This window comes from Mobula birostris, chromosome 12 (assembly GCF_030028105.1).
Source record: "Mobula birostris isolate sMobBir1 chromosome 12, sMobBir1.hap1, whole genome shotgun sequence".
Taxonomy (NCBI): Eukaryota; Metazoa; Chordata; class Chondrichthyes; order Myliobatiformes; family Myliobatidae; genus Mobula; species Mobula birostris.
The window spans coordinates 38,648,891-38,662,439 of NC_092381.1; the positions used below are offsets into that span (position 1 = coordinate 38,648,891).

General features: G+C 38.5%; 1 protein-coding gene across 1 annotated transcript in view; it reads right to left on the reverse strand.

The window, feature by feature from the left end:
- Window positions 1–471: 471 nt before the first annotated feature.
- slc6a9 (solute carrier family 6 member 9) overlaps window positions 472–13,549 on the reverse strand; it is a 285,699-nt gene continuing 272,621 nt past the window's right edge. Inside the window, exons 12-14 of the mRNA XM_072273648.1 lie at window positions 12,809–12,909; window positions 10,995–11,165; window positions 472–6,007 (exon numbers count right to left, since the gene is read on the reverse strand). Of these exons, the coding sequence (XP_072129749.1) occupies window positions 5,774–6,007; window positions 10,995–11,165; window positions 12,809–12,909 (506 nt within the window). The 3' untranslated portion in view covers window positions 472–5,773. The remainder of the gene's footprint in view (window positions 6,008–10,994; window positions 11,166–12,808; window positions 12,910–13,549) is intronic.

Here is a 13,549-nt window from a genome sequence, read left to right on the forward strand (position 1 = left end):
AAACCCTTCCTTTATTTTTCAGCACACACAGCTAAAAGGAAATGCAAGGTAGTGCTCAATTTAAATTATACATTAAATAGAGTATGAGTATTTTATATTGATAAATGTCAGAGGTAGGAAGGAAGCGTGGGTTACAAAGATTTCCCCAAAAACCTTTACTGAGTGAATACAAGAGCTTGCCAGTCAGAAAAGGTGAACAAATTGGGCAATGGCATATAGGATAGATTACAAATCTACATATTTACAGCTATAAATAGGCAAAAAGTTGAGAGGTTTGGCAATTGTGAAAATGAGATAGACCAAGTACATGGATAGAAAACAGATTAAATAGAGAGTAAAGAAAGCACTAAAATGAACCAGAAACATGGCTCAATCCAGATCACTGTTTACACTATATAAAAGTTGTGTGCTTGAGAAACTTCACAAAATGTGAAGAATGAAATCTAACCCCTACCCCACCCCACCCCACAACAACAAGCAGCTCCACCCCCACTCAATTTAAGCGTTTCAGTGTAGTGTAAAATCCAGTCATGTTCAAGAGCAAAATCACCCCTAATCTACAATACTCTGTGCCACTAATGGGGTCATGTAATATTGATGCTTTCTACGTTTGTACAGTCCAAAGTCTACAACAGTGTAAGCATCATCTAGAGAGGGAGTGTGAGTGCGTGTGTGTGTGTGTGTGTGTGTGTGTGTGTGTGTGTGTGTGTGTGTGTGTGCGCGCGCGCGTGAGAGAGAGAGAGAGAGAGAGAGAGACTGAAAATGAATGCATGTGCATATTGTAGATATTACCAACACTATGTAATACTGGGAATTACAAGCTTGAATTGTGCAAACATTGTTATTTTGAAGCGAGCAGCAAACCATTTAAATTATGTTTATTTTTAAATTAAATGATTTATTGCTGGCATTGAAGTAACCTGGATTGGAAAATGTAATAGTCTGAGAGATCTATGACTAGGGAAGCACTGGCACTATGAAAGTTTTTATGCACTGTATTGGCTGGCAATTACCTATCCTTGAGTACAAGTGAGGCAGACTTTTAAATGACCTGTGTCGAAATTAATTGAACCTGTTAGTGGCTACGTATGTCCTTGGTGAATCAAATTATTAGCAGTCAAGCTCCATTGAATTAACCTTAATCATCACAGACATTTTGCCATTGCTACCTGACATATTGAGGAAAAGATTTTTTTAAGCTCAAATAAAGTCTGCCACTGAATATTAATACCAATATATCAATGTTACAACAGTATCAAGCCAGGAAGCTGTAGAGATGTGGATGATCTGGGTCAGACTTCCTTAGACTGAAACATGACATTCATTTGACTAAACCATGTGAAAAAATACTCTTTCCTATGTCTGCTAATAAAAGTCAACAAAGTGCAGCCTATTGCTTTGTCAATATGAATTAAGGGACATATTATATAGTTCAGCATAATAAAATGTGTATTTACTGTATTTTTTGGTTGTAATTTGTAAACTATTTCCCATTATGTTAAGAAAGTAACGTGCAGTCTGAAGGGGTGAAGTATGTGTCATAAGGATAAGAAACTAATTATTCACTCTGTGCATCTAACAGAGGGCTTAAGTTGAAATGTTGGTTATTAAAGTGCTTAACAGCCATTGAAGTTGGAGGCAGCACCATTGTTCTTTGAAACAGCGCTACGGGATCTTCTAAGTCGTCCTGGAAGGGAAGACTGGTCCCTGTTTAACACCTCTTTTTAAAGATGGTACTCTCTCAATATTAAAATAAAGTATTAAGTTTTATTCTTGTTAAAGCAATTGGGTTTAAACCTCGAACCTTCTGGCTCTAAGGCTAGAGTTCTACTATTTGCCACAACCACAGTGCAGTAAAGATAGACATTCAATTACCCATCCAGAACTAAACCCCATAGAGATATGAATAAAGAAAATATTGAAATGGTCAGAATAATATTAGCATAGAATGAGGCAGGGAAAGGGTTAGTAAGGAGAACAAGGGGAGAAAGAGAGAATTTAATTTATAGCTTCTAATTGGCAATGTCTACTTTGTCATACTGCATTCATGGAATCAAGGTTTAACATTTTGAAGCAAATGCAATGGAATCTACATAAATTTGTTTTGCAGCCAGGCACAAAATCCCATTATGACCATTCCTATCATGCAAGTATTCTGATATAAACATAATTTTGTTTCAGAACTTGAACCTTAATGGAACATTTCATGTATTTCCATTAAATGGAAATTCCAATCTAATCAAAATTTGGGTTTAAGCACAAAATCTTTTGGCATAAACCCTTTCTGCATTTGTAAATTTAGGACTGGAATGTACACTGTACAATTCAAGTACTTTACATAATTTGACACATGAATGTAACTGTACATGGATTTCAAAGACTGACCAATAAAGTGAGGTGACTGATTTCATTACAAGTTTGTTTTGGCAGTGGTGGGAGTGGAAAAAGCGGGTTGGTTTTGATCTTTAAAAATAATCCAAAAGAACAAATATTTAAAGCATCTGTTTGTGCTGTTCTACCTCTCCTAACAAAGAGTCCTGCATGGGTGTGAATACCTTCCCAATTTTAGTTTTAGGTTATTGTGTATAGGCTCTGCCTTTAACCCAAGACCATTGTGGAGATGGCAATGAGTCCATGACATCCATTGATTCATCTACATTAGGTAGTACGAACTATTTTCAACTATATAATTTGAGATGAATTATGATCAATGTAAGGCAAATTTACATGGCAACTTGCTGCTTTAGTTAAACCATCATTTCCTGTGTAGTACTAATTGGCAGGATGAACTGTTACAATGTTTGGATGTCTGTATCATAAAAAATCTTTTGGCATGTTTTGGAATGGCAGTCAGGAGTTCTTCTAAAGGTTAAATCATAAAATTTTTGGTGAAATAAGGGCTCATGTGCATACCACGTTTAATGTTAATTTATTCAGGAAAATGACAATTGGATTATATGAACAATCCCATCATATTTTTGGATAGGAATGGCAGATACCCAATTATAAATTGAGCTTAGTAAGTCTTGGCTATTCAAGGAATTGTATTGTGACTGCCTGATAGATAGGTAGCTGTAAAAATTCATGCCTGTTTTGTTGAAATGGTATATTTCTTCTTTTGCAGGGCATGGGTAAGATAAAAGATTATGCAACCAAAAGTTCAAATTTTCCCAGCTCCCCCACTCTAGCGCTGCTAAAACCCAAACACAAGAGATCTTGAAAACTGCTAGTTGTCATCTGAAGGTAATTGGCTTTAAAAACTGTAAAAGTCTCTATTTCAGAATCACACTCAACTACATATTAGGCCTCTGTTGCAGTATTTCTTTGCACTATTACTTCTAACATCCTACTTGATAATTTTACAAAATAGATTTTTAATCAAAGAAAACCTATTACTTAGTTGATACTAGTACCATTAAAACATCTCCAAAAGCTCTTCCAATGAAGTGTACTAAAGTGCTAACTGAATACATAAAATGGTATGTTCCTCAGATATAAACATCCTCCAGATGCATTATCAGCTTCAGATTCTTTGCTTTTCATTAGCAAATTGCTGCCTTTTAGATGTACTGATGGCATTTTGTAATTTTTAACTTCCTCTGAAGTAGTACAAGTTAGATGATCAGTAGGTTCAGACATGTTAATAAATTTGGAAAAATTAAGTACTAGTCATATGAGTAAAAGTATCAAATATTCCTATGTATACTGGACATGCATGTCTGATAATATGTCATGTACTCTATATTGCTGGTTTAGTTATAGTTATAGGTTTACTGCTATGGATCTTCTTGTGAAGAGGTACTGGCATTAAAGATCATGATGGTGATGAAAGCATCATATTACTGGTGACAGAGGCTTTTTACCTGACAGTGAGGCCATGTTTTACAAACTGAAAATACCAGGAACTGGTGTCTCCAGTAGCTGTAGAAAAACTTATGCAAATGGTGTACAGCTTTTGCATAAATGATTGAAACATGTGTGATATATCTTTTGTTTGTGTTCTGCATAAGTTTATCAGAAAATAACGGGACAGCTTTGAATTTTGTAATATATATAAAAAAATCTGTGTTGCATTAAGAAAAAAGATGAACAAACCTAGTATATTAGGGAATCAAGAAACCTGTATCCCTTGCAACACACACAATGCTGGAGGAACTCGGCAGGTCAGGCAGCATCTACGGAAATGAATAAACAATGATGTTTTGGGCCAAGATCTTTCTTCAGGACTGGTAAGGAAAGGACAAGATGCCAGAATAAAAGGGTGGGAGGGAGGGGAAGGACAAATGCTAGAAGGTGATAGGTGAAGCTATGTGGGTGGAAAAGGTAAAGGACTGGAGAGGAAGGAACCCGAGGAGAGAAGAGTGGACCATGGGAGAAAGGGAAAGAGGAAAGGACATAAGGGGAGATTAAAGGCAGGTGAGGAGAGGTAAGAGGCCAGAGTGGGGAATAGAACAAGAGGGGAGGGGGAGAAAAATATTTTTTTTACCCTAAGGAGAATTCTATATTCGTGCCATCTGGTTGGAGGCTACCCAGATGAATATATGGTATTGCTCTTTCACCCTGAGGGTGGCCTAATTGTGGTACAAGAGGAGGCCTTGGACCAACATGTCAGAACGGGAATGAGAATTGGAATTAATATATTTGGCCAACAAGAAGTTCCGTATTTGGCGGTTGGAACAGAGGTGCTCAAAAAAGTGATCCCCCAATTCACAACAAATCTCACCGATGTAGAGAAAGCTGTATTGGGACCACTGGACATAATAGGCAACCCCAGCAGATTCGCAGGTGAAGTGTTGCCTCACCTGGAAGGACTGTTTGGGGTCCTGAACGGAGGTGAGGGGGGAGGTGAATGGGCAGGGGTAGCACTTTGGCTGCTTGCAGGGATAAGTGCTGGGAGGGAGATTAGTAAGGAAGGGCAAATGGACAAGGGAATCACAGAGGGAGCGATCCATGTGGAAATCAGTGAGGGAGGGGGTAAAATATGTTTGGTGTTAGGATCCCTTTGGAGATGGCGGAAGTTGCGGCGAATGATGTGTTGGATGTGGAAGCTCGTGGTAAGGTCAAAAGGAACACTATCACTGTTAAGACGGCAGGAAGATGGATGAGTGCAGATGTTCCGGAAATGGAGGAGATGCGGTTGAGGCCAGCATCAATGGTGGAGGAAGGGAAACCCTGTTCTTTGAAGGAGGAGGACATCCCTTAGTTTGGTGTGTGGTGAACAAGTGGTTACTTGGAAATGTGTGATGTCACACACTTCATATTGAAGTGGCATTAACCAGTCCCTTCACAAAGTCTCCTTCTACCTTTTTGGTATTCTACATGTGTAATATATTCATGTTGTTGGAAAGAAGCAGCGCTCTTGTGTGGAGTAGGCAGACACAAACAGATGCCTAATGAAAATCAGAATCAAATAAATCTTGCAACTGGGAACGTCACATCTCAGTTGCGTAAAGGTACAAGTAATTTCCACAAGAAGTATAGAATTCTGCAAAATGACAACAAAAATAATTGATTTCTTGAAAAAAAGGTTAAATATTAAATTATGTAGCTATATTGATAATTTTAAAAATGAATGAAAAGAAAAAATGTTGATACCTGAAGGAAGAACAATCAATTAAATTGTGTTGACTACTTGCCAAAATCCATAGATCGTACAGGAAATTATAGGAGCAGATCCTTTCACTATAAGGTGAAGGCTTTTATTTCCTGACCCAACTGCCATCCCCCCTCCACCACAAATTAATTATCTTCTTTGATTTAAAAATGATTTTGACTACACGTTAAGGTTCTGTGTTCTGGCAGAACCATTGCTGCCCTGCAAGTTGAGGTTATGCTCTATATTTTCTGTTGGTAGCTGCTCCTTTTCTCGCTCCTTATCCGGATTCAACTGTTGAATTTCAAGGCTGAAATCATAGGATGGGCTGCCCAGTGTGGAATATCGATCAGTACGGTGCTCCAATAAAGCAGGTCCCCAGTCTTTGCTTGGTTTATTTGCATTTTTCAGGCGCTGAATAAACAAGAAAGAGACCTGTGAATTTGGACTTGGTAGCCAAGTTGTGACTAACCTTGGAATTTTGATCACTATATAATCAGCTTTCTAAATTGGCTTGCACACAGTTTCTAAGTAATCCTTAAATTATTCCTCAATATCTAGATCCTGCTATAAATTGATTTTCCTATCTTATTCTCAATTGGAGTGATATTACAACTTTAGGTTCTCAGCTGTAACAAATAGTAATATGTAAAAAAAAATCCACTAATGTAGCTTTGCTTTGTTCTTATATCTTTTTGATTCATTACATAGCTTTTCTTTCCTCTCTGTATATAGTTTACCTTCATGTACTCTAGTCAGCTTTGCTTGTTGAAATGTAAATTTTCAAATAATGGAGCTGACCTCAATCCTAATCTTCAAAATGGGAAACTGAGTTACGAGAAAAGATTATAGAAACTGATATGGTTTCATTTGGAAATGAAGCCACACTCTCAGAATTATAAAAGATATTACAGAAAATCACTCTTGATCACTTTGCGATATTATTTCTTCAATGAAACTGAAAGCTGCAAGATTTCTCAGTCTAATACCTTCTGTAGCAATTGGTAAATTGGTCTATTTTTGTCACATGTACTGAGATACAATAGAAAAATTTGTCTTGCATACCGGATCAATTCATTACAACAGTACATTGAGGTAAGTAGGGTTAGGGTTAAAACAATAAAAGAATGCAGAATAAATGATCATAGTTACAGAGAAAGTGCAGTGAATGTAGATAGTAAGGTGCAAGGTCACAATGAAGTTGACTGTGAGGTCAGGAGTCCATCTTATCCTACTAGAGAAACATTCAATAGTTTTATAACAACTCTACGCTTTCAGGCTTTTGTATCTTTTACCTGGAGGGAGGGAGGAGAAGAGAGAATGTCTGACGTGCTTGGGGTCTTTGATTATGCTTGTTACTGAACTGAAGTGTGGACAGAATTCATGGAAAGGAGGCTGGTTTCACTGATGTACTGTGTCTACAGTCATGTAGCTTGCGGTCACTGGCAGAGCAGTTGCCATACCAAGCTGTAACGCATCCAGATAGTATGCTTTCTATAGTGCCTTGATAAAAATTGGTAAGGATAAAAACTGGTAAATGGTAAGGGGAATAGTATACTTTCTATAGTGCCTTGATAAAAATTGTGGTTAGGTTTACTAGACCTACAGAGAATGGTTTAAACTAATATGGCAGGGGGATGGGAACCAGTATGATGGAGCTGAAGATGAGCCAGCAGATTTACAAGTAGATGATGGGTGTAACATGAATGTAAGGAAGGACAAGCTAACAAATACAGACAGAGAAAAGAGATAAATTGTAGCACAGAGGCAAAATTCAAAGGGATGAAGAATGCACGACTGAGGGTGCTGTATTTAAATGCACATAGCATTTGGAGTCAGTCAGACGAACTTGTGGCGCAATTAGAGATTGGTCGGTATGACGTTATGGGCATCACTGAGTCATGGCTGAAAGGCGGCCATAGCTGTGAGCCCAACATCAAAGGATGTACTTTGTATCGAAAGGACAGACAGGAAGGCATAGGCAGTGGTGTGGCTGTGTTGGTATGAGATGGAATTACACCTTTATAAAGAGGTGACATAGGGTCAGAGAATGTTGACTCTTTGTGGGTGGAGTTAAGAAACTGCAAGGGTTTTAAAAAAACATTATGGAAATCAAATATAGGGCTCCAAAATAATAGCAAAGGTGTGGGATTGAGATTGTAAAGGGAGCTAGAAAAGGCATGTCATAAGGGGAATAGGAAAATTGTAATGGGGAACTTCAATATGCAACGGGATTGGGAAAATCAAGTTGGTGTTGGATTGCAAGGAAGGGAATTTGCTGAACATCTACGAGACGGCTTTTTAGTGCAGCTTTTGCTTGAGCCTACTTGGGGAAAGGCTATCTTAGATTAGGTGTTGTGAAACAACCCAGATCTTATTAGGGAGCTTAATGTAAAGGAACCCTTAGGAGACAGTGTTTACAATATGATTGAATTCACACTGCAATTTGAGAGGAAGAAGCATACGTCACATGTATCAGCATCACAATGGAATAAAGGGAATTAAAGAGGAATGAGAGAGGAATTTGCCCAGGTGGATTGGAGTAGGATACTGGTGGGGATGCGGGCAGAGTAGAGATGGCTGTAGTTTCTGGGAATAGTTCACAAGGCGCAGGACAGATATGTCCCACAGAAGAAGTTGTTCTCAAATGGCAGAGGTAGGCAACCGTGGCTGACAAGGGAAATTAAAGACTGCATAAAAGTCAAGGAAAGAGCATGTAAGGTAGGAAAAGTGAATGGGAAGTTGGGTGATTGAGAAGCTTTAAAATCTAACAGAAGACAACTAAAAAAAGCTATAGGAAGGGAAAAGATGAAATATAAGGGCACACCAGCCAATAATATAAAGCAGGATACCAAAACTTTTTTTCAGTTATATAGAGAAGAAAAGAGAGGTGAAAGTTAATATTGGACCACTGGAAAATGATGCTGGTGAGGTAGTAATGGAGGCAAAGAAATGGCAGATAAACTTAATGGGTACTTTGCATCTGTCTTCACTGTGGAAGACACTAACAGTGTGCCAGAGGTCTGTGAGTGTCAGGGAGCAGGAGTTAGTGCCAATGCTATTACAAAGGAATAAGTGCTAGGCAAACTCTAAGGTCGTAAGTTGGATAAATCACCTGGCCCATGTGGACTACATGCCAGGGTCCTGAGGAAGGTTGCTGAAGAGATAACAGATGCATTGGTCATGATCTTTCAAGAATCACTTGAGTCTGGCATAGTCCTGGAAGACTGGAAGATTGCAAATGTCACTCCACTCTTTAAGAAGGGAGGAAAGGAAATTATAGGCCAGTTAGCCTACCCTCAGTGGATGGGAAAGTGTTGGAGTCTATTATTAAAAATGAGGTTTCAGGGTATTTGGAGACTATTGATAAAATAAGTCAAGGTCAGTATGGTTTCTGTAAAGAGAAATCTTGCCTGACAAATCTGTGAAGAGTTCTTTGAGAAATTAGCAAACAAGGTGGACAAGGGAGAGGCAGTGAATTGATGGCTTTGGGGCAAAGTTCGTGGATGATACAAAGATAGGTGGTGGGGTGGGTAGCACTGAGAAAACAATGCAATTGCAACAGGACTTAGACAAATTCGAGGAGTGGGCAAAAAATGGAATATAGTGTTGGGAAATGTATGATAATGCATTTTGGTAAAAGGAACAATAGTGCAGACTATTAGCTAAATGGGGAGAAGGTACAAACATCAGAGGTGCAGAGGGACTTAGGAGTCTTCGTGCAAGACTCCCAGAAGGTTAATTTACAGGTTGAGTGTCTGGTAAAGAAGGCAAATGCAATGTTGGCATTTATTTCAAGGGGAGTAGAATATAAAAGCAAGGTGATAATGCTGAGCCTTTATAAGACACTAGTATTGTCACTTGGAATATTGTCAACAGTTTTGGGCCCCATATTTCAGAAAGGATGTGTTGTCATTGGAGAGAGTCCAGAGGAGGTTCACGAGGAGGATTCTGGGAATGAAGGGGTTAACATATGAGGAGCATTTGGCAGCTTTGGGCCTGTACTCACTGGGATCTAGAAGAACATGGGGGGAATCTAATTGAAACCTACTGAATGTTGAAAGGACTAGAAAGGGCGGATGTGGAGAGGATGTTTCCAATGGTGTGGGTATCCAGAACCAGAGAGCACAGCCTCAAAATTGAGGGGTGACCTTTGAGGACAGAGGTACGGAGAAATTTTTTTTTAGTCAGAGAGTAGTGTATCTGTGGAATGCTCTGCCACAGACTGCAGTGGAGGCCAGGTCAGTGGATATATTTAGGACGGAAGTTGATCATTTATTGATCGGTCAGGGCATCAAAGTGTCCTGAATGGGTTCCGGGATCAGCCTTATGGAATGGTGGAGCAGACTCGATGGGCCTTGTTCTGCTCCAGATCTTATGGGTAAATGGCATCATGCCAAATTTTTTTAGCCTCCTGAGGAAGTAGAGGTGTTAGTGAGGCATTCTTGGCTGTGGCACATACGTGGTTGGACCAGGACAGGGTAACAGTGATGTTCACTTCTAAGAACTTGAAGCTCTCAACCATCTTGACTTCCGCACCAATGATGTAAACAGGAGAATGTGCCCTGACCCCCTTCTGAAGTCACTGACCAAGCTCTTTCCCTTTGCTGACATTGAGGGAAATATTGTTGTCATGACATTATGTTACTAAACTCCCTATCTCCCTCCTGTACTGTGATTCATTGTTACTTGACATTTAGTGCACTACGGTGATATCATCTGCAAAGTTGCAGATAACGTTAGAGCAAAATCTGGTCAAGGTGTCTTGAGTGTACAGGGAGTAGAGTATGCAGCTAAGGATGCAACCTTGTAGGGTGTTGAGAATAATAATGCTGGAGGTATTGCTCCTACCCTTACAGACTTGTCTGCACTTAAATCTTGAATTGGAGTTAAGTTTCTGATTCTTTTGTTTCTCTGACAATCTGCCTGTCTTTTATAAGCCATGTCTGTTATCACTGAGCCCTATTCTAAGCTCTGACCAAGAAAAGATTATCAGGTGGGCAGAAGAAAAGATTAAAGACTCAAAGTCTCTTTAAGGAAGTGCAATACTCCCCACTGACTCCCAGGAACCTCAAACTCATGACCACTGAAAGTACATTAAAAATATTGGCAGCACATGGAAGCCCTGTGGAAGCACACTTCCTTATAGACTACCCACATCCTTGTTGGAAAATTGCTTCTTGGGTTCTCACATTAACCCAAGAAGCCATCTTAGAAACTACAAAACCAGAGTAGAAACAAGTCTTCGTTGGTTCCTCGGCATTGTTGAAGAAGATTTCTTTTTATTTTCTTCTAATCTTTTGACAGTCACCGTGCTGCTCACTGAGATTTCTCAATGTACAAAGAATGTTTCATGCCAAGTCACCTACACTTAAACCAGTGTTCTACCTAGTTCACTTACCTCCCAAAATGTGGAACCATCAGTACTGCAAATCTTCCAAAAAGCATAAATTGGAATACAGATTACTGAGGAGAGTGCCATCAGGAAACCGAGAGTGATAGCCCATGTTGGGTAGATGTAGTTATTGTAAGTGATGGGCTTATACTGGATCACAGTGAACACCAGTATGAACTAGAGGGAACAAATAAAAATACGATTGATTATAAAGCTAAATTTACCTTACAAATCAATGGAATTTGCAATAAAGCATAAATTCTCTCATGATTAGAATTTTTCTTATTTATTTAAGTCATTCCTCTCAATAACAATCTTCTGTCTTTAGTTTCTTATGTCAGTCTGCTGATTATTAGCCATTGTTCTTAGAAGGTTATTGGAAAATCCTTTATCATGTTCTCCACACAAAAGGATATGTTTAGAAACAATTCATCCCAAGGCCCAGGCCTGTACCGGTGAGTGCTGAAAAAGGGGGAGTTCCTGTTTATTAACAAATATTTTTCTTGTGTGGACTATCTCTGTAGACTGGCTGCCATCAAAAACAAAAACAACAATACAAAAACAACGACTATACTTTAGAAATAGTTTGTTTGCTGTAAAATGGGTTAGGACTTTCTACATGGGATAAGAAAGGTGCTTTATAAATGCAAATCTTTTAAAAAGAATTCAAGCTTTTACTTGCACACTGAATTTACTATTGGCATGAAGTGGTCAGTCCAAAGGTTAGAACCACCTTGGATATGGTAATACAGCACACTATTATTCCTCTACTGTGGTGGGAATTAGCCTCCAAATATAACTGTCTCCTCTGATGGATTCCTGGTGCTCACAGTGTTTGAAGGGAAGTGATCAACAAGAGTTTGCAGAAATAGAGAAAAGAAGGTGAGTCACCCTGGACCATTCCTGCTCCCTCGAAAAGGCCAGTTTAAAATGGCCCTGGCAGAGGCCTGGAAGCAGCGCAGCCACTCTCTTCCTGGCCTGGGGAATGGTGCATGGTAATGCAACATGTAAACAGAGGAAGACAAAGAAATGTTAATATTTGGGTGAACAAAACTAGTATTATCCTATTAATCCCCTTTAATTAATATATAATTGGCCCTCAGCAAACCAAATGAATAGTTACATAATTGAGAGAATGTATAAATTAGGCTATAGATCAGTTCCAAGCCCCTCCCCCATCCATATTCCCACTCCACCTTTGTATCCTAATGATTTTGTACCTGTTAAGGAATGTTTTCCATTCTTGTACCAACGACATGAACAAGCATTCATAAAGCTCAGTACTTATGCACGTGAGGTACAAGGTGGATGTTCCCAGTTCATGATGCTTCAACCATATGTCTCAAGCAGTAGCCACTTAAGATTAAAATCCTTCCCCTGTAGCATCACATTGACATGCAAAACTCATTAAGCAGCCATTCTTCTGTCCTCATAAAAAAGTTGTTGATCCAAAGCTTTAACTCTTTTTCTCAGAGCAGATGTTGTCTAACCAGTTGAGTACCTCCAGAGTGGCCTACTTCCCTTATATCCTTCTGTGAAATTATCTTCATGTTACAGTTAATACTTCAAAATTTGTAATGTGAAGAGTCGAACACACTGGCGTTCAGTTCAGCATGTGAATTTCATTTTTCCTACACTATCATAGCTTTCAAAGTAAAAAATAAATCTAACCCCCACGTCTTTGGAACTTGAATCCAGTTACTGGATATGAAATGATAGAGTTCTAACTCAATGCATTCAAGAGAATTGTAGGGAAATGTGACAACTGCTTCTTACTCATTTTTGAAACAATTTTACTTGTGCATCTAATGGGTACTTACAAAGATAATGCTGGGAGAAACAAAACGCCAGCAAATTTGGAAGAACTTTGGAGGTGGAAAACCAAGCATCATCTCAACATCCTTGAAGTAGTTATGATGTCCTGAAAAAGGCAAGGGAAATTAATGAGACCGTATAGAAATCCAGAATTCACGCAACCTTTTCCACATTTTATTTGAGTTAGCAGAAACACCTCTATTTACAGTGGCATGAGAGTACCAATTTTCTTTAAATAAAAACCACAAGCGGTTTTAAATATTTTATATCCCAAAGGAAAGCATTTTCTTTCATGCAGCAATCAGCATAAACACTGTGATGTAAATCTCTTTTGATCCAATTTCTGTCATTAAGCATGCAAAGTGAACTGCACACATTGTCGACGTCATCCAATTTGAAAAATACAATAGTGAAAGGACATTACTAATATCAAAATGTTGCAAAAAAAAATTAATGAACAACTTTTATTTTGGGTAGCAAATATTTCAATTGTCAGAAAATGGCAGGTAATCTTTGCTCTCAAAAAGCATTTTGAATGCTTCATTATTTAAAACAACAAAATTTTATGAATGATTTACTTAATACTTAGTATATAATATTTTGGTTAATTAATAAATCACTATAAATGATTTATTAAGTAAATCTAAGTATATAAATGATACGTTGTTCCTTGTGGCACATCGGGTGGCATTTTTGTCATTTCCATAAGATTTAACTTTTTTTTTACAAGGCTGAGTTGCTAGCTC